This window comes from Pleurodeles waltl, chromosome 1_2 (genome assembly GCF_031143425.1).
Source record: "Pleurodeles waltl isolate 20211129_DDA chromosome 1_2, aPleWal1.hap1.20221129, whole genome shotgun sequence".
NCBI lineage: Eukaryota > Metazoa > Chordata > Amphibia > Caudata > Salamandridae > Pleurodeles > Pleurodeles waltl.
Genome location: NC_090437.1, coordinates 1,330,792,171 through 1,330,814,493, shown reverse-complemented (window position 1 = coordinate 1,330,814,493; position 22,323 = coordinate 1,330,792,171). Strand labels below are relative to the sequence as shown.

Sequence of the window (22,323 nt, the reverse complement as noted above, 5' to 3'; positions counted from 1 at the left end):
TTTACTTTGTAGCAGATACATGACAGTGATTGGCTGAGATTGGGCTTGGGGTCAATGAGGTGGTATCACCTCATTGACCCAAAAGTTTCATGATGTCACTACTGGTACCCTGGGCCCTTTGTTGGTGTGGCCCCCACGTTCGAAGCTCCCAGTCACTTCTGCATCATGGGATGGTCCGTAGATACTCTTGTCTGGAATAATTTAGTTCCATTTGTACATTTATAAATTGCAAACGTAGCTCCAAAAAACAATGCAGTGGTTAAATAATGATTGGAGACATGTAACACGACTCACGGGACACAATCCGAGGTTTTTTACTTGGCCAGCAGTGGGAGAGGATGGGCAAGAGGTAATGATCCGGGGATTGTTGCTTTTAAACTTAGATAAGTAGTGAAAATGTCTTCATGCTTAAAACTTTTAATAATGTAGTGTCTGCAAAGACATGTCAAATTATAAAGTCAGATAACAATCCGATATGGTGAAAATCAAAGTAAAGGTCTCTGTGCATAGATCAAATAAGCCAGTAAAAAGTCTTGAGAAAGTCTCTGGCGAGCCTGGTATGGCACATCCCAGAGGGGCATATGTTATAGTTTCAGATGAGTGAAAAACACCACACCCAATATGAAGTGGTACCACAGGGCTGCACAAAAAAGATACATGACTTAAACCAATCAACAGTGTAGACATTGTGCTACATAAAATAAGTTACTTTAGGAAACACCCAAATCATGAATACGAGTTACCTACCCTTTAAACCTACAAACAAAGGAAATGTCATTGCACTGCTGAAGCAAACCAAACAGGCCATTTCAGATTGGGAAAAAATACTGGTGTGGCTTGGACAACAGTAGACTTGAGTATTGCAGCATACAAGAACATGTAAACATGGCTTCCTCCTAGGGCACACAGTTAAATACATTTTATTCAGGACAAGAAAACAGCACCATGAAATAAATAACATTTCCAATATTTTACGAAAAAGAAAAACACAGAAGAGAAACAAGCATGTAAGAAATGTGTATATGCAATTTTAAAAGCCACATTTGCTTCATCAACTTTGAAATGGATGTCAGTGCAAACAGGGAAAGGTCCAGCACATACATTGTGTGGCCTGGTTATGCTAAGTAAAAAACATTGTAAACACAGTAAACTTTATGACCCATATTTAAGAAGAAGTGGCGCATCAGAGCTGATGCGCCACGTTTTTGCGCCCCCGTACCAGCACCTAAGAACACCATGGTTGCACCATATTTATGATACGCCACACCAGGGCAGTCATTAGCACAAGAGAGTCAATATTTCTGACACTATTGTGGCGCTTTGCTACACTAGCGTAACATTTTTTTACTCTAGTCCAGCATAGGGCAAGGTGGCCCATAGGTTTCTTTGGGAGCGTCACTTTTAACGCCTGCTCTGAGCATGCGTTAAAAGTAACGCCAAAGATGGCGCAGTGAAATTTGTTAGTTAGTTTTGCAAGTCTCCTAGCACCAGAATGCCTCCTTGCATACGTTATTCCTGGCGCAGGCATAATGTGGCACAATGGTTTACAAAGTGGCGCAAATGACACGATGGTGGCACAAAAGTGGCGATAGGGGCTCTTAAATATGGCCCAATGTTTTTAATGTGTGAAAGCACATTCACAGTACTTGTGATGGAGCCAGTAACCATTTCTTGTTTTAAGTTATGTTGATAAATTCACAAGTACAACGGCACGTTTGTGAGTCCGGGAAGGAGAGCTCTGGACTCAGTTTTGTGAGAACCGTTCAGCTCAGAAGAGCTTCAAGTCTTTCGGGGGGTTTGGGGAAGCCTGGCTCTAGGAACACATCAAAGAACACTGCCAGGGGTGAGGCCCCTTTCAAGAGTCATCCCTGTGCCGAGGAGAGAAGGTCCCAGAGTCCAGGAGCACCCTGGAATGCCTGAGGAGTAACTATCCGCGCCTCTTGGTGATGGAAAGACTTACAGTGTGGCAACCATGAGGCTTCGTGGCAGTGGGTCATGAGAAGAGGGGTCTGCCAGATCTGAAGAGGGGGGAGAGAGGAGGTGCCATCTCTGGACGCAAGACACCCAGCGTCCAAGAGTGGAGCAGCTAATCAAAGGTCTGTCTTCTTCGCTCCACGTGGGCAGTTCACACCGTCTGAGGTTCCAGGCATCTGGCACTTGAGTTGATTGGTCCAAGGGCCCCAGAGATTTAGGGTGTGGCACTGAGGGCAACTCAATGCTAGGCACAGACTTGACAGATGGGCCATATCCCTAGTGAAGACTGAAATCATTTCAAAAGCTTAGCAGAGAAAATAATAACCCCCGCCAAGCACTTACTAGAGCACGGGGGTCCCCATAGTGCCTGAGAAGGAGCCGGTCTGATTTGCAATAAGGATATATTTCCGTGGGCCGGTAACATCCAGTCTCCATTTTGGATGGGAGTTTGAAGGTCCACAGCACAGGATGTTCTTGCATCAACATAAACAGCTCACAATGACCCCCAGAACACAACAGCCCCTCAGTTTCAGACTGGAGGATTGTGCCAAGCTGTGCCACCAGCTGGAGGTCTTGTGAGCTTTGTGTGATGGTGAACAGGTAGGCAAGGGGCCCCAAGTGGACAAGGATGTGAAACAGCTAGCTTGTGAGGTGTGAAAACAGCCCCAGGTACAGGTTCCTCCCAAGAACAGACTCTGCCTCAGAGGACAGAAAGGCACTGATACTTACAATGAGGACTCTGGGACGGACCCCCGCTCAATCCCGCAGAGCGGTTTCTTGTAGGCAAGCCAACTGTTATACACACTAGGGGCATGACCCGCTCCTGGCTCTTCTGGAGAGCAGTAAAAGAGGCAATCTCTCATACAGAAAGAGTTCCAGGGAAGGAGGCTCCTGCCAAAGAACCTTATCAGTGCCACCTCCTCAGGCACAGGATATCTGTCCTCCTCCATCTGGATCTCAGCGCAGGATCATATCCTCCAAGTCGAGCTATAAGAGGGACCCTGACGCCCAATGCACCTGAGAAAGATGCTTAAGTGTGCCCCATTGTTAGCCAGAGTGAAAAGTGACTGGCAGACAGGAATAAACAATGCCTACGCGGACCACTAGAAGAGGGTCTGGGGCCCCACACCATGACCATGTTGTAGCTACAGTATTGGCAGAAAAACATGCATCACTGTTTGCACCAGTCACTGTGGAACCATCTAACAGCAACAATGACAGGAGGAAAGAGGGAAGGGAAGCCCTTTGTACAGGAAATGTTAGCTCTCAAGAGCATGAAGATGGAATCTGCCGTTCAACATCCCCCCAGAATCTACCTTGATAGACCACCTGGAACTCTTCCGTTGGGAGAGTAACTTTAGCAAGTTAGATGTAAAATCTTGGGTGCATCAGATCAAGAAGGACATCACATAGATAATAGAGTGGATGACCTAGAGATGAGTGGACTAATCTGCATGAAGATGATACCACCAGTGGACCACAGCATGGAGAGCCAAGCACTCCAAGAGGACCAGGAGAATCGGTGGAGATGAAATAATGCCAGAGTTTGCAGAATACCACATGAAGCGAGGTACGTGGACATGCTTGCCTACATCTAAGTCCTGCTTCACTCAATCAGTGACTGTCCAGAAAACCTGATCACCTGTCTAGATCATACGCAAAAGAGTAAAGGCTCTTTTCAGTCAAAGAGACATCCCACCTTATTGTCTAACCATCCCTTTCACGAAAAGGAAGAAGTCATGAAGGCGATACAGATGGAGGCAGCCGTCACCCACAGGGTCACAAACCCCAGCTCTTTCAGAACCCTCTCTGCAGCAACCCTCCGAAAACGCAGGGAATTCCGCCCAATCACAGAACAGCTTTGACATGAACAAATTGCCTTCCATTGGGGTCTCTCCTTCAAACTCTTGTTGAACTGGTAGGATAAGGAGATGGAAGTGCCTTCCTTAAAAGAAGTACAAGGGACTCTGGGGATGGGAGAGGAACCAAGACACTTTGTAGGCTACTGCGAAGATAGTAGCATCCAAGGGATCTGACCAGAATGCAAATTCACAGGAAGACGTGTCCTACAAGACACGGGCGCGACAGTAGCACAAGTCCAACCGTGGTGGTCATGAGGCCTGATCCTAACAATTGACTGGGGGTTTCTTGTCTCTTTAAAAGAGCCTTATTGTGTGAATACCTTTCTTGGATGAAAGATATAAGGATCCAGGGTGGTCTGGAGAGCGACAAATGATCTAGCGACTCGTCTACGGTTCTATATGCCAAAGATGAGGCTGGTCCTTGAATTGGGAAACAGTTGTAGGTTCAACATACTGTCCGCGTGTCACTTTATTTTAGATATGGAAGAAACTCTGTGATACCTGTTTGTATTACAGCTGGTGTAGGGCTGTCTTCTAGTAGGTTTGCTGTATTTATGCAGGTATGTAGCATCCATCATGCACTTACTAAATGTTAAATTGCAACACAAAAAAACAATTTGTAATTAAGAAATGTGAACCATGGAATGAGTCAGTATAAGTAGAAGTGGATGAGAGTAGAGATTCTGGGAAGCTAGTTTTTAAGTCATGCTGATTTTAATATTTAATGGCAAATAGGAAAATGATTTTGTAATGTTGTTTTTCAAGAGAGATTTCAGTTATTTCTGTCATGTTTTGTGAATGCTTAAGCCACAACATAAATGTAATTACTCATATTAAATCTTCTCTGTACATGTATTCAACTTGCAAGAAAAATATAATGATAAACATTATGGGCGTGATTCATAGAGATTAGTTTACACTTTGTGGCAAGGTTACTCCTGTTTTGGTATTCCAAACTATGAGTGTAATGTTACTACGAGTACTACTCTGTGGGCCTGAATCACAAAGGTAAACGTGCACGTTGGTGTGAGTTTACACTTGCTGTAGTAACTTCACTACTGTTTTGGTATTCACAAACTATGAGTGTAATGTTACTACGAGTACTACTCTGTGGACCTGATTCACAAAGGTAAACGTGCACGTTGGTGTGAGTTTACACTTGCTGTAGTAACTTCACTACTGTTTTGGTATTCACAAACTGTGAGTGTAATGTTACTACGAGTACTATTCTGTAGGCCTGATTCACAAAGGTAAACTTGCATGTTGGTGTGAGTTTACACTTGCTGTAGAAACGTCACTACTGTTCTGGTATTCACAAACTGTGAGTGTAATGTTACTATGAGTACTACTCTGTGGGCCTGATTCATGAAGGTAAACATGCACGTTGGTGTGAGTTTACACTTGCTGTAGTAACTTCACTACTGTTTTGGTATTCACAAACTGTGAGTGTAATGTTACTACGAGTACTACTCTGTAGGCCTGATTCACAAAGGTAAACTTGCATGTTGGTGTGAGTTTACACTTGCTGTAGAAACGTCACTACTGTTCTGGTATTCACAAACTGTGAGTGTAATGTTACTATGAGTACTACTCTGTGGGCCTGATTCACAAAGATAAACGTGCACTTTGGTGTGAGTTTACACTTGCTGTAGTAACTTCACTACTGTTTTGGTATTCACAAACTATGAGTGTAATTTACTACGAGTACTACTCTGTGGGCCTGATTCACAAAGGTAAACGTGCACGTTGGTGTGAGTTTACACTTGCTGTAGAAACTTCACTACTGTTTTGGTATTCACAAACTGTGAGTGTAATGTTACTACGAGTACTACTCTGTAGGCCTGATTCACAAAGGTAAACTTGCATGTTGGTGTGAGTTTACACTTGCTGTAGTAACGTCACTACTGTTCTGGTATTCACAAACTGTGAGTGTAATGTTACTACGAGTACTACTCTGTGGGCCTGATTAACAAAGATAAACGTGCACGTTGGTGTGAGTTTACACTTGCTGTAGTAACTTCACTACTGTTTTGGTATTCACAAACTATGAGTGTAATGTTACTACGAGTACTACTCTGTGGGCCTGATTCACAAAGGTAAACGTGCACGGTGGTGTGAATTTACACTTGCTGTAGTAACTTCACTACTGTTTTGGAATTCACAAACTATGAGTGTAATGTTACTACGAGTACTACTCTGTGGGCCTGATTCACAAAGGTAAACGTGCACGTTGGTGTGAGTTTACACTTGCTGTAGTAACTTCACTACTGTTTTGGTATTCACAAACTATGAGTGTAATGTTACTACGAGTACTACTCTGTAGGCCTGATTCACAAAGGTAAACGTGCACGTTGGTGTGAGTTTACACTTGCTGTAGTAACTTCCCTACTGTTTTGGTATTCACAAACTGTGAGTGTAATGTTACTACGAGTACTACTCTGTAGGCCTGATTCACAAAGGTAAACTTGCATGTTGGTGTGAGTTTACACTTGCTGTAGTAACGTCACTACTGTTCTGGTATTCACAAACTGTGAGTGTAATGTTACTATGAGTACTACTCTGTGGGCCTGATTAACAAAGATAAACGTGCACGTTGGTGTGAGTTTACACTTGCTGTAGTAACTTCACTACTGTTTTGGTATTCACAAACTATGAGTGTTATGTTACTACGAGTACTACTCTGTAGGCCTGATTCACAAAGGTAAACGTGCACATTGGTGTGAGTTTACACTTGCTGTAGTAACTTCACTACTGTTTTGGTATTCACAAACTATGAGTGTAATGTTACTACGAGTACTACTCTGTGGGCCTGATTCACAAAGGTAAACTTGCACGTTGGTGTGAGTTTACACTTGCTGTAGTAACTTCACCACTGTTTTGGTATTCACAAACTGAGAGTAATTTTACTACGTGTAACTTTATTACACTAATAGTTTCAGGCATTGAAGGCTCAGGGTTTAGTATCACGCCCACCTCAGGAAGAGGGCACGAGTGAGATTCCTCGCCTCATGGGCAGAATCCTAAAGATGTGTCTGACTAGAAGGAGATGGCTGCAGTCCAGGGAAGTAGTAAAAACAAGCTGATCATTGCTGTGAAAAGTGCCTGTGAAGGGCACTGGTACTGCCAGTTCCAGCCAGGTGTTGTCCTTGCCCCTTTCCACCCATTACAACTGCCATTGTGAAGTGACCTCTTGCCCTTCCACACCCTACAGCTAGTGGCGTTCATGCCCGGTGCCACCTCCCTGTGCACCCACCGCTCTCTTCCTAGCAGCACATTCTTACTCTGACCCTCCATCCGCACCCCGCCGCCCGCCACCGCTTACCGTTCTCTGGCTCACCCGGTGCTTAATTTGTAAGATAATAAGTGCCAGGACCCTCGATAGGAGGCCACCGTAGCTTGCACCACTCGTTGGTCCTGCCAGCGCTGCCACTGACGGTACCAACACAGCCACTAACCATTACACTTCTTCAAGTGAGACAATTTAGACTATTCTGCGCCCCCAAGGCTGTACGAATAGCTTGTGCTGTAAGTATTAGTCATTTTAACTGAACGTTGACTTAACAAGCAGCTGTTGTTGTGCTCAACACTAAATTAGACGAACAGCGCCACCATGTGGCAGACTGTTATAACTGCCGGGGTTGACAATTAAGTGCTGGTGCCGAGCCCAGGAAACCACCGGCTCAAATTAAGCACTGTGCTCGACCTTGTTCTTATGCGCCCTGGTATTTCCCCTTCCTTGCACAGCGCTCAGCTGCTATGCAGCTAGGTCTGCACTCTGCAGGTCAGTCGTATGCATAATCCGTGCACAGCTCGCTCAGTCCCAGATATTGCGACATGTGGTTGTAAGTTTCTTGGAGTGACAATGAAGATGTATAGGTCCCTCCTTGGACACACTGCTGCTAGACGGACTCAAGGAAAGGCCCTCCGTGCGCGTTCGGAGCCCATGCACCGCTGCTTGAATGCATCATCGTGCTGGGATCCCCCGGGTCCTCCAGGATCAGGCAGGGCTCAGGCAGACTTCATTAGACCATCTGCTTGAGTCAAGCTTCAGAAGTCCTCTTCCAAATGCTGTTCATTCTTTGTTTGTTCTTACATCTTAAGGCCCAGGGGGGTGAAATCTCTGTTTACAACTCTAAAGTTCATTATTATTGGAATTCTTACTTCTGTCTCCATCCACACCCAAGCCTACTAGCAGTTCTCAAAGCCCTCTGAGCACAGGCTACCATTCCTGCAGCTCAATCAATCCCTCCTCAGCCGCAGCTGCTTTGGGAAGATTGAATGCCCCTGTTTGGCTGCTGCTCGGCCGGGGGCTGCAGTCTGTCTGGAAGCCCCTGCTCTGCTCAGGGATGGCCACGTCTTTCTGAAAGGGGTATTAATTATCCTTTTTGATCAATACAGGGATACAGAGTAACAATCAATATATAATGGGGGTATAGGAATATGGCTTCTTTAAGGGATGTAAGCTATGTCTTCTTGTTCAATAGAGTTCATGTTTATTTTTTTAACTCTCGTTAGTGCAGGTTGTGGGCTCATAGAATCAACAGGAAGTAGAACACGGAGCCGGAAGAACTCTCACAGGGGTCGGGCGGTTCCGGGAGAGGGGGTGAGGCAGGTCGCTCCTTGCCCTTGGACTAGTGTGGTGGGGAAGTGGGTTGGAGGGTGAGGGGGACACATCCAGGGCCGGCTGTAGGGCGGTGCGACCGGTGCAGCCGCACCTGACGCTGACTTTGGAGGGAGGTGCGATGTATTAAAAAATAACTTTGATGTTTAAAAGCATCTGCTGCAGAGTTCCTTGTGTTTCCTGCAGCTTTCAGGCAACAACAAAAATGTCAAGATGGCTCTCCTAAATAATGTGCCTGCTGGAAAGTGATCGAGTTTTGTCCAGTGGCAGTTTTGTCTTATCTAAGTTAGCACAGAGGGTTAATGTGCCTGCTGCAAAGGACGTGTACGATGCAGATCACTGCACTGAGTGTGAGTAAACTCTGACTAGCCCTATAAAAGAAATCAAATGTATGTCAGAGAGGGAGGAGAGAAGAAGAAAAGACCTGGCCCACAGCAGACACTGTCAGCCTCTGCTAAAGGCCCACTGCCCACTTTGTAAATCGGATCCTGTTTTGGGATCTGGGGGCAGGGGGCGGCCTCGGAAGTGGCATTGTACTGCCTCAACCATCCTCGAGACACTGAGGGCTGGAGCCAGATGCCTGGCGAAGGGGAAGGCCTTCATCGTGTGGCCTGTGCCTGCCACTGACACTCAAACCTCGTGCGCCAAGAATTAAAGACAGGGCAGCCAGGCCTCGTGGAGAACAGGAGAGAGGAACACATGCCCCCACAGGGACCGAAGTGCACAATGTGAAACCAGAAACCGGGGATCAATCCCGGCTACCCTACTTCACCAAACTGTGCGATCTTGGTCAAAATATCTCTGCTGTGCTTGATTATCGACTATAATGTTGTTCCACATGTGAAGTGCACATAACTGGGTGTATATTCACCACTGGCTTTGTTTTCAGAGGACGGGGGTCATGATTGTTTCTAAATTCATGTTTAAAAAAAATCACCTTTAATAAATACTTCTCAAAGCAGGACTAAGGTGGAACGATTCTGCATGTTAAAGAAATACACTTTTAATTCCGAAGTTACCTTATCATATTTTTTCACCTTTTATGTACACAAATCACAGTGCAAGCTTTTTTATGACTCGGCTGGTGCCTGGGCTCTGGGCTGGCCCGGCTCTCCCGTTAATGTGTCGACTTCTCACCTCCAGGCGATCAGTAGCTCTATCAAGACGTTGTGGAGGCAAACAGAGATGAACCGGAAACTAACTTCATGCAAAGTATTCACATGATGCAGATAAAGAGGGGAGTGGGGCGTATTCTTGAGGCTGACACAATAGGGGCGCTATGGACAGAGCAGCCCTGACAAGTGTCACGCATCAGGGGTGAGATTAACGCAAACCATTCAATATTACTGCCGTCCCTGCTACGGAGCTGCAGAAGTAACCGGTCCACAAGCCCTGCCTCCTTGCTTCCGCTTGGCGCTCACTGGAGCACGTGCAGCAGAACATGAATAACTAAATAGCAGTCTTCAAGCAGGGCCCAGAATGGACCGAGGCGTGTGCCATCAAGTGCAGCGGGTGCAGTGACACCAAGGACCTGAACATTTATGGCCATATAACCCCCAGTTCCTCTACTATCAACAACAAATGGAAAAAAGAGGGATCAATTCAGTCATTGCTTTTCAAAAAAGGCATCATCAAATGTCAGTGGATACACATTTATTCACTGAAATGATTATTTTATTTTTCAAAGTTGTGCGGAAACACGTTCACCAGGGGTTGCTACGTATAAGATATTTAAAGCAAAATTCAAAAACACAACTTCCTGACGTCAAAGATTCCTTGTGGCATCCAAGGTTGGTACTACGGCGGCCGTGACCAGTCCTGTGGTAGCAGAGTCCACCTAAGGTAGTCTGCCCTGTGGCGAGGGTCCTGGGACACAAGTGCCTGGCTAACCCTATTCTGAATCAATGTCAATTTTTGTAGGACTCCTTCTGAAGTTCTCGACACGTTTCGGCCTATATAAGTTATGGCTTCATCAGGACGCAGGAAAACAAGAGATGCTCCTAAGACTAGTATCACATTGCTAAATCGGAAAGGTGCCTGACATGATAAGTCCAAGTGCGTGGAAACAAATCTGCGCAGGGACCAAGGTTTAGAGTCCCGCCTATAGCTCCTGGGTGGTGTAATCCCACACGCCAACCCTTACTGTCAGGATCAGGGCGGGGGAGTTGAACTATTCAAAGATGTTCCGGGTCCTTGATCACAACCAGGGAACGCCAGCTAATCTGTCCGGCTAGACGTCCGCCCCATGTCAGACTCCCATGCATTGTGCTCAGTGCTTAATTTGAGCCGGTGGGGAGCACCGGCACTTAATTTTGAATGCTGGCACTTATTTTCTGCCTGAGTTAGTTTCCACACAGATCGGAAAGATGGAGGAAAGGGAGAACGAAGGAGCCAGCCAGGGTGAGATAAAGGGGTACGGGGTGTGTGATAAGTTATTAGACACTACCAGGCCTGATATTTGGTGTGGCTATGTTTAACTGCACCAGCCGCCAATTTCTGAGCAGAGCTTCGGACCCCGGCACTATTTTACTCACAAATTAAGCATTGGTTGTGCTGCTGCTACACTCGAACGAAGGCAAACTGGCCTGCTGGTTCATGAAGCCAGTGTTTAATTTGAGCCGGTGGTTTCTGGTGCGCAGCACTTATTTTTCTGCCTCAAACATTTACTGCGAGCAAAAGACACACGGGAAAGAGGGAAGAAGTGAAAGACGAAAAAGCGTCAGAAAGGGAGAAAGCAGAAAGCTGCAAGAGTGAGCTGAAGGAGCAGGGAGTGGCTGTAAATGGATTAAAGAGGCTTCAGGATTACGCTGCCTCTATATTTCGTGCTCGCACATTTGATTACAGCAGCCGCGTGTTTTTGAGGAGAGCTGTGGGCACCGGCACGTTTTTATGTACAAATTAAGCACTGCCCGTGTGCTTTATTACGTCACCCTCGATGGATAGCGTCTAAAAAAAGTGAAGGTCAGTATTCAAATGACATTAATTGGGCTGAAGCCAAACATGTTTCAGGGGGAGGGGTGCCCGTGTCCGTCCATGCTTGGGGGGGACCCCATCCTCCCACCTCATCACACGGACCGCAGCATCCATGACTGACTGGTGCTTGACCTTTAACCTGCGCCTCACCGCCTCATCCTGGTGACGTGTCCCTTGCCTCTGCCCCGCCCCCTCCGGGGGAGGCAAGAAGGTGTCAAAACACAACCCTCTGTGCCTGGCAGAAGGTCCAGGGCCGAGAGGGGACTGTAATTAGGGCTCCAGGTTTCATGATGTTTATCACTTTGACATTTCCGTCTGTATTTACAGTTTGCTACTTTTACTGCATTTTTTCCATAGTTATTTTGGGTTTTGTGGAAAAAAGAAGCTGAGAGTAGCATATGCCCACATTTATCTAAGACACGTGTACACTCCTACTTGAAGTCGTGACAGGTTTCAATCGTGTAAACACCACAGATGATGGATCACATCACTTACGTGAAAACACGCATATTTTACTAGGAACTGTTTACTGCTTGTCAAGCCGCATTACTCACATGTCTTTCTTTTCAAGCCCCACACCTGTCAATCATCACAGCTACTGGGCTAGCAGTCCTCACTGAAAGTATTTACAATCACTCAAAAACAATCGAACTTACATTTTTATACACACTTAAAAATAAACACAGACAGGAAACTAAATGGTTTCCTGTCTGCGTTTATCTGTAAGAATCAGTAAAAACAGAAAACAGCGAGCCTCGTTAATAATTTGACAAGGAGCAAAGGAGCCCTGCACTTGGGCCCGATTAACAAGCAGCCACTTGAATTGTCAGTACCCAGTGAAAGGCAGGGCCAAAGCCCATAGTTCCAGCTTCCACATGATGCTAGTTTGTCGCCATCTGGATTCAGGGCCTGGCCCTGCTGTGATTGGACTCTCTGATGCTCCATCAGGCACTGGGCTGTGTTGTCCTTTAGGCCTGGAGTCTGCCATGTAGTTAAAACTAACAGTAGAAACCTAGGGACACATCGCGGCACGGCTTCCTGCTGCGCTGCCCTACGCCGATTCCAGAGGGGAGAAATGCACCATATTTACAAGATACAGCGCCTTCCGGTCCTTTCCCTGCGCCCATGCCCTTTTGGCTGCCTAGCGCCAACGCAAGCATCCGTGCACCATGGTGCAAGGGTGCCCGGTTGTCAGAAAGTTTGTTTTTGTGCAGAAAGGGGGACCTACCTGCACAAAAACAATTAACGGAGCCGTTCTCCTCCTTTCTATGTGTGCTGTAGAACGTAGCACACATAGATAGAGAAAAAAACAAAGAGAAATAAAGATATTTCTCATCGGTACGCCTGCCCTGGGAAGGCGTAGGGTTTTGATACATTCCCGGGTTTACGAAACCCACCGCAAGCCCATGGTTTGCCTCTCTGGCGTAGAGTAAGGCAATGCAGAGACTTGCACTGTGTTGCCTTACACCTTATCTACGAGGGCAGGAAAAGCCACGCAGAGTGGCTTTGCTTGGCCTCGTAGATATCGGTCTGCACTCTGTGCTGGCGGTGCGTCAAAAAAAGTGACGCACCAGTGGTGCAAGGGGCTTGTAAATATGTCCCCCAGCACTTACCACCATGGAACACACACACCCTCTCCACCAGCTGTACACATCACACAAAAACAGCACACTCAATTGTTAGAAATGTGGTCATTGGGTGGCAGTCAGATTACCTCCTGTCCAAGCAAGGACCCTCACTCTAGTCAGGGTAAAATAGAATCACCCTCAGCTAACCCTTGCTTACCCCCTTGGTCACTTGGCACGAGCAGTAAGCTTAACTTCAGAGTGCTAGGTGTAAAGTATTTGTACCAACACACACAGTAACTTAATGAAAACACTACAAAATGAGACAACACAGGTGTAGAAAAATAGAAAATATTTAACTAAACAAAACAAGACCAAAGTGACAAAAATCCACAATACACAAGTCAAGTTCTCAATTAAAAAGCAAAAAGAGCCTTCATGTAGTTTTAAACACACACTAAAGCGTGAAAATGTACCTTAGGTGTGTTAAAAATAACCCCTCATGGGCGAGTGTGCGTCAAAAAGGGCTTGCAATGCCTATATTTCACTTACGAGTGAGACCTTGCGTCGGTTCTCCTTTCGTCAGGTCGGGCGCGTCGTTTCTTCTCTCCGCAGGAGAGCGATGCATCGATCCGGTTAGCACTCTCAGGTACGGGCAGGCCTTGCGTTGTTTTTACACACCCAGTGGTGTTTGCGTCAGAAATCCATCCCCATGATGATCCGAAAACCACGCAGTGCGGGTTGCGATCTCCCAGCCTCTGTCAGCGATGCTGCGCGTCGTTTCTCCAGCTCCGTGCGTCGATTCTTTGGTCGCGTTGCAGGCGAGCATCGATTTTCAGCTTTGAAGCCGGCGGCGCGTTGATTTTTCATCCCCAGATCGGAGTCGCGTCGATCTTTTCCCCGCACAGCGTTTTGTGCATGGATCTCTTCCTCTTACTCTGCCAGCTTCTCCTTTCAGGGTCCCAGGAACTGGATGGGCACCACAGGGTAGAGTAGGAGTCTGTCCAGAGACCTCAGGTGCTGGCAGAGAGAAGTCTTTGCTGTCCCTGAGACTTCAAACAACAAGAGGCAAGCTCTAAATCAAGCCCTTGGAGATCTTCACAAGATGGAAGGCACACAAAGTCCAGTCTTTGCCCTCTTACTCTGGCAGAAGCAGCAACTGCAGGATAGCTCCACAAAGCACAGTCACAGGCAGGGCAGCTCTTCTTCCTCAGTTCTTCAGCTCTTCTCCAGGCAGAGGTTCCTCTTGGTTTCCAGAAGTGCTCTAAAGTGTGCGGGTTTGGGTGCCCTTCTTATACCCAATGCTTTCTCTGAAGTAGGCCTACTTCAAAGCAAAGTCTCTCTTGAATGTGATATATTGCCTTGCCCAGGCCAAGCCCCAGACACTCACCAGGGGGTTGGAGACTGCACTGTGTGAGGACAGGCACAGCCCTTTCAGGTGTAAGTGAGCACTCCTCCTTTCCCCCCCAGCACAGATGGCTCATCAGGAAATGCAGACTACACCCCAGCTCCCTTTGTGTCACTGTCTAGTGTGAGGTGCAACCAGCCCATCTGTCAAACTGACCCAGACAGGGAATCCACAAACAGGCAGAGTCACAGAAATGGTATAAGCAAGAAAATGCTCACTTTCTAAAAGCGTCATTTTCGAACACACAGTCTTAAAATCAACTTTACTAAAAGGTGTATTTTTAAATTGTGAGCTCAGAGACCCCAAAATCCCCATGTCCATCCGCTCCCAAAGGGAATCTACACTTTAATCAGTTTTAAAGGTAGCCCCCATGTCAACATATGAGAGGACAGGCCTTGCAACAGTGAAAAACAAATTTAGCAATATTTCACTGTCAGGACATATAAAACACACTACTACATGTCCTACCTTAACCATACACTGCACCCTGCCCTTGGGGCTACCTAGGGCCTACCTTAGGGGTGTCTTACATGTAAGAAAAGGGAATGTTTGGGCCTGGCAAGTGGGTACACTTGCCAAGTCGAATCTACATTTAAAACTGCACACACAGACACTGCAGTGGCAGGACTGAGACATGATTTCAGAGCTACTTATGTGGGTGGCACAACCAGTGCTGCAGGCCCACTAGTAGCATTTGATTTACAGGCCCTGGGCACATGTAGTGCACTGTACTAGGGACTTACTAGTAAATCAAATATGCCAATCATGGATAAACCAATCACATACACATTTTGTAAAGGAGCACTTGCACTTTAGCACTGGTTAGCAGTGATCGTAGCCAGAGTAACAAAAACAGCAAAATCAGAGTTCAGCACACATCAACAACCAGGGGAGCAGAGGCAAAAAGTTAAGAGGGACCACGCCATGGATGAAGTCTAATACCAATGAAGTACACACTCGACCAAGCTTGGAATATGAGTGCAGTGCCATGCAGGGCCAGCAAGTACATGGGTGTCGCTGTTCACATGCCAACACCTTCCACTGCATAACAACATACAAAACACAGTAGAACACATGACCACCGATCCATCACAACACAGATACTCCATCTCCCTGGGTTTCACCCAGGTCACAAAAATCAAAAGAATCATAATGCCAAGGCCCTGCAGAGCATGTAGTCAGTACCACAAGCATACCACACACAGCACCCAGACACCATGCAGTAGGCGCTTACTGAGCTGAACAACGTACCCTGTATTAGCTCAAACACCTGCTTCATTCTAGCGTGTACTCATGCACCTCAAAAAACTCAAACCACTACAGCACACCGACAAACACTATCTTAACATAGCACAGTGACCTTTGAACTGTCTTCAGAGAACTGCATGCAAGCTGCATGATATAAGTTAGAACGTTATGGTTTTTCCTCTGTCTTTCATTATTCTAATGTAGCTAAAAAAGTTTATTGTGAGTAGAATACATTCTTGTAAGTAAAGCCAACCCCAAAGACTGTGATAGATTTAAAATATACAGCCTACTAGTATGGATGGCGAGAGACTCCTACACCGTGTACGCCTCATTGTCCTATGTAACATTTTCTACAGACTGATCTACTCAGGTATGATTCATTGCATCTGTATAATGTGTATCTGATGTAAAGTGCTCCGAAGTCCTACACTGATATGAGTAGCGCTATAAAAGAAATGAAATACTTGTGAGAGATGAACTATGGAGAGATGAGGGGAACTGTGGGAAGGTGGTAGTGAGGGAATCCATGCTGAGAGGGAGGTTATGAGGAGGGCACCAAAATAGATGCTCTGGGCCCTACCAGTGTAAAGCGGGCCCTGCTTGGCCACGTGTTCTTCTGAGTGTTATTCACATACAGCCCTTGGGAGTTGTAACTATCTGTCATGGTATAGGAAGGTTTTTTCTTTACCACATTGGTCACTTTTTTAAGGGGAGTTGTAAGGGTCTGTAAGTGGAGAAAGAAAACAGAGTCCATCTCCAGCCACTGCTTTGCCCATTAGACCCTTCCACCACCCTCAGTACGCAGGGGCCCTGCGTGTGTCGCTGGCTTCCCTGCCTGTGCCGCATTGTGTGTTGGTGTGAGGGGACCTCAGCAGTGATCAGAGACTGACATTTTGCTACAACAGATTGGGTGGTATGATTCTTCATATATCCTACAAGCGCTTGGGCACCCATGAAGGCCTAGTCAGGGGTAGTGCTGGTTGGGACCACTGACACTTATTTCAGGGGACCAGAGCCTTTCACAAGCTCCTGTACTTAACTAGCCTTCAGCTGTCTTCATTTCCACGAAGGTGCAAAGAATTAGAAGAAACACAGCCAACACTGAGGTTCTTCACCATTAAGTGTATTGGCAATAGTGCCATGGAAACCAAAAAAGGACTGCTGCTCTCCCTCCAGGATGGTGGCCATGCTTCTGCCTGGCTGGGATAACCCTTCAGACAGTGAGGGATGAGGACACAGGAGAGAGTGAGAGAAGTTGTCCAGAGAGAAGAAGAGAGAAGATGAGCAAAGTACAAGAGTGTGATCAACGTTTAGGAGGCGGTTAGAGGTGGGATCTGTTTCAAAATACCCTTTTCCCTGCCAGTATCTTCCTCTGCCCCACCACACCGGATACAGTTTACACTTGAGTGAAGTCTGATTGGGTGGACAGCTCCAGTGTTCTGATTGGTTTGTTCCATCTCACTAAATATCAGGTGGTTTCTGCTGGTTGTTGCTTTGTTTAATGTTGGCCAGTGTCAAGGAATGTCAACTGTGGTGCCATGGCTCCACCTGCTGCAGGCGCTCTGACACGCTGTGCTTTACTCCATTGACAGGTTTGAGCCGTGCAGCAACGTCACCGCGGAGGTGAACCTGCGGACCTACCTGTCCCCATGCATCAATGACTGCGGCACTTATGGGCAATGCAAGCTGCTGAGAACAAACAACTACCTGTACGCGGCCTGTGAATGCAAAGCAGGTAAGGACTGACCCTCCGCGTGCAAAGGGAGCGACGGCTCTTGATCCGTTATTTCACATGCGAAGAGTGAGATGCTGGACCATCGACAGCAGTGTCATTTGTAAACAAGCACTGCTTGAAAAATCAGGTGCAAGCCACTCCTCCATGATTTTACACTACCAGCCACTAGTAGATGATGCAACTTGTGTTCATGCCTGGGTTTGCACCGCTAGCCACCCTGCAGGTCCCACGAGCAGTAATGAGTTCTGTGCATCAAGAGCGACAAACAGCATTGCCGGTCCCTGGTGGCTGACCAGTCCAAGACAGACACAGAAAACTCTTGCATCACCCAGGTGTAAAGCCATGCTGGAAAGGAACTACTAGGAGGAGTGTGTACTTAGATAATTAACCAAATACCAACTACTAGCGTAACGTTTAGCATCTGCGCCTTTTAATGACATACGCCACTAGGATGAGGGTTTACCCGGTGGTATCTGTATTGTAGAAATATAACTATTTTCACATTTTCCCAAGAATTAGGGAGATATCTACCCTCCATTATCTTAGTTATCCATCAGACTCTTATAAAGTTCCCCTGTGATCTTATCAAGTTCTGGCGCGTTCTCATTTGGGACATTTGGGACATTCTCAGTAGCTGACTGCACTTCTGAAAGAGATGGTCTGCTTAAAATATGCGTCGTAGTCAGAAAAGAATCTATTGTAGGATATTGTTCCTGCAAAAGGGAATATCATTTATAGACCCTGACCCCAGCATGGTACACTGGTCAGATATCCTCTGATTGTGGTGTCTCCCTTAGGGCACTAGTGGTTCTTGTGACTTTCATCAGTCTGTCCCCATAAGCTGTATTGATGGTGCCCATCGTAGGATGTAGCATGCAGATGAAATCACCAATAATCATTAGAGAATGAGAGACCTGAGATAGATGACAAATACGTTCTTCATACAGCTCAGGTTCATCGTCAGTAAGTCAAAAACAAGAGACCAACAAATTGCAAACAGCTCTGTAGCACCTGCTACCTTAAGATTTAAACCTGCAATAACCACTCATTTTATGGAAGTGGATTGCATCACTGTAGGAGGCTGGACTGGTTTGTAGTGGGTACCAAGGGGTACTTGCACCTTGCACCAGGCCCAGTTATCCCTTATTAGTGTATAGGGTGTCTAGCAGCTTAGGCTGATAGATAATGGTAGCTTAGCAGAGCAGCTTAGGCTGAACTAGGAGGCGAGTAAAGCTCCTACTATACCACTTAGTGTCATATGCACAATATCATAAGAAAACACAATACACAGATATACTAAAAATAAAGGTACTTTATTTTTATGACAATATGCCAAAAGTATCTCAGTGAGTACCCTCAGTATGAGGATAGCAAATATACACAAGATATATGTACACAATACCAAAATTATGCAGTAACAGCAATAGAAAGCAATGCAAGCAATGTACATTCACAATAGATTGCAATGAGAGCACATAGGTATAGGGGCAACACAAACCATATACTCCAAAAGTGGAATGCGAATAACGTTTGGACCCCAAACCTATGTGAGCTTGTAGAGGGTCGCTGGGACTGTAAGAAAACAGTGAGGGTTAGAAAAATAGCCCACCCCAAGACCCTGAAAAGTGGGTGCAAAGTGCACCTAAGTTCCCCAGAGAGCACAGAAGTCGTGATAGGGGAATTCTGCAAGGAAGACCAACACCAGCAATGCAACAACAATGGATTTCCAGACGAGAGAACCTGTGGAACAAGGGGACCAAGTCCAAGAGTCACACTCAAGTCGTGAGTGGGCAGATGCCCAAGAAATGCCAGCTGAGGGTGCAAAGAAGCTGCCACCAGATGGTAGAAGCTGTGGATTCTGCAAGAACGAAGAGGACTAGGAACTTCCCCTTTGGAGGATGGATGTCCCACGTCGTGAAGAAGCTTGCAGAGGTGTTTCCGTGCAGAAAGACCGCAAACAAGCCTTGCTAGCTGCAAGGGTCATGGTTAAGGTTTTTGGATGCTGCTGTGGCCCAGGAGGGACCAGGATGTCGCCAATTGCGTGAGGAGACAGAGGGGGCGCCCAGCAAGACAAGGAGTCCACTCAGAAGCAAGCAGCACCCGCAGAAGTGCCGGAACAGGCACTACAAAGAAGAGTGAACTGGAGCTCACCCGAAGTCACAAAGGAAGGTCCCACGACGCCGGAGGACAACTCAGGAGGTCGTGCACTGCAGGTTAGAGTGTCGGGGACCCAGGCTTGGCTGTGCACAAAGGAAATCCTGGAAGAGTGCACAGGAGCCGGAGCAGCTGCAAATCACGCGGTAGCCAGCAATGCAGTCTAGCGTGGGGAGGCAAGGACTTACCTCCACCAAACTTGGACTGAAGAGTCACTGGACTGTGGGAGTCACTTGGACAGGGTTGCTGAGTTCCAGGGACCACGCTCGTCGTGCTGAGAGGGGACCCAGAGGACCGGTGATGCAGTCTTTTGGTGCCTGCGGTTGCAGGGGGAAGATTCCGTCGACCCACGGGAGATTTCTTCAGAGCTTCTAGTGCAGAGAGGAGGCAGACTACCCCCACAGCATGCACCACCAGGAAAACAGTCGAGAAGGCAGCAGGATCAGCGATACAAGGTTGCAGTAGTCGTCTTTGCTACTTTGTTGCGGTTTTGCAGGCTTCCAGCGCAGTCAGCGGTCGATTCCTTGGCAGAAGGTGAAGAGAGAGATGCAGAGGAACTCTGATGAGCTCTTGCATTCGTTATCTAAAGAATTCCCCAAAGCAGAGACCATAAATAGCCAGAAAAGGAGGTTTGGCTACTTAGGAAGGAGGATAGGCTAGCAACACAGGTAAGAGCCTATCAGGAGGAGTCTCTGACGTCACCTGCTGGCCCTGGCCACTCAGAGCAGTCCAGTGTGCCAGCAGCACCTCTGTTTCCAAGATGGCAGAGGTCTGGAGCACACTGGAGGAGCTCTGGGCACCTCCCAGGGGAGGTGCAGGTCAGGGGAGGGGTCACTCCCCTTTCCTTTGTCCAGTTTCGCACCAGAGCAGGGCTGGGGGATCCCTGAACCGGTGTAGACTGGCTTATGCAGAGATGGGCACCATCTGTGCCCATCAAAGCATTTCCAGAGGCTGGGGGAGGCTACCTATGTGTGGCAAAAGAAATGCTGCAGCCCATAGGGATCTCCTGGAACCCCAATACCCTGGGTACCTCAGTACCATATACTAGGGAATTATAAGGGTGTTCCAGTATGCCAATGTAAATTGGTGAAATTGGTAAATAGCCTGTTAGTGACAATTTGGAAAGAAATTAGAGAGCATAACCACTGAGGTTCTGGTTAGCAGAGCCTCAGTGAGACAGTTAGTCATCACACAGGTAACACATACAGGGCACACTTATGAGCACTGGGGCCCTGGCTGGCAGGGTCCCAGTGACACATACAACTAAAACAACATATATACAGTGAAATATGGGGGTAACATGCCAGGCAAGATGGTACTTTCCTACAATCACCTATATTACATTTTTAAAACCTATTTTAGAAAAGAGCCTCTTGTCCTGAAATTCGGTTTTAGTCTCTTGAAGCCTCACTATATTTGTCTTAAAATGATCAGTCTCTGCCTTCACCAGGTATTGTTTCTTCCATGCACTATTCAACCCTTTCACATTCATATATAATATGCATAGTTGTTCCTCCATGTTAGTTTTATTCTTGTTACATTTTCTCTTCTGTATGTGCACGTCACTACTCTTCCTTCTACTTCTCCCTTCCTCCTTCCACCCCTGTCCAATCACACACCCCTTCTCCTCTTCCGACACCCCTCCATTCATTCGCCCCATCCCCTGGCTGCCAACAATGCTGCAGAATGGTAGTGGTCCTTCCCGGTGAAACGCAGTGATAGGCATTCTCCCCTGAAAATGCACAGCCTTGGAGCTTTCAAGGGCCTTAAACAAATTCCTTAATCTACTTTCCTAAAAATCTACCTAAGTTAGTAATTATGGATTTCCAACCTAAATCAAACAGATCAGTAATTTGGACCTGCTCCTTTTCAATGAAGCTGACCCTCATACTAATACTAATAGTTACGTTACTTAGGTAAACGTTTTCTAAAGCACCTAGTATTCTGGAGCATGTGAGCACTGTACACTGGAACAAACTGTTAAAAGTAACATGAGAGTAATCACCACCTTTCGATGCAGTAAACAAACAGCAGTATCAGCAAGGATATGTAATATTTAGTGGTCTACATCTTTGGGAGACATAACCTACACAGGTGAGTCTTTAATTGTCAACGAAAATACAAATCAGAAAAGTGTCGCCAGTAGGAGACCTTCTTAATCCTTGCTTTATTGAAGACTAGTTCCTTGAATTTATGGTCTAAAACGAAGCCAGGGTTGTACATGGAGTTTCTCTGACCCCTTGTTTACTGAACTAAATGCAAGGAACTCTAAAAATAGTTCAATCCTTTGTTGATTTTGTCTTCCATAACAGTTTCTAAGATGCACTACAAGTTGTTTTGGATGCTTCTGGCCTACTGGGTCCTCAGGGATCCCCACACTTTTCAAGTTCTACCTTCTCAAACAGTTTTCTAAGTCTTCACTCTTCCTTTGTATTTCCTCTGCTCTGTTGCATTTTGTACCACTGTCGGCAGTTTTCATTCATGGTAGTGAATCTGGCAGGAGAAGCTTTCCATTTTCAGATTCACTGCTCCCACCTATCACTGATTTTTCAAACGTGTTCCCCATTGCCTTCTGCAGGGTACTCATATTTTTCAAATAAAAGAATAAAAACTTGTTTAAGTTGCCCCGGCTCTGCGTAGGGCCACATTAGGAATGCTTCATTTGATTCCAATATGTACAGCATCTGTTGCAGCAGATATCAGAATTATGATTTGAGGACATTTAATCACACCTGGTGTGATAAAATTTGCTACCCCTATATAAATGTACACAAGTCAAACCT

At 46.4% G+C, this 22,323-nt stretch overlaps 1 protein-coding gene across 1 annotated transcript in view; it reads left to right on the top strand.

The window, feature by feature from the left end:
* The window catches only part of TMEM8B (transmembrane protein 8B), a 433,569-nt gene that overhangs the window by 386,285 nt on the left and 24,961 nt on the right, over nucleotides 1–22,323 (top strand). The window contains exon 9 of the mRNA XM_069205659.1: nucleotides 17,244–17,386. Within this exon, the coding sequence (XP_069061760.1) occupies nucleotides 17,244–17,386 (143 nt within the window). The remainder of the gene's footprint in view (nucleotides 1–17,243; nucleotides 17,387–22,323) is intronic.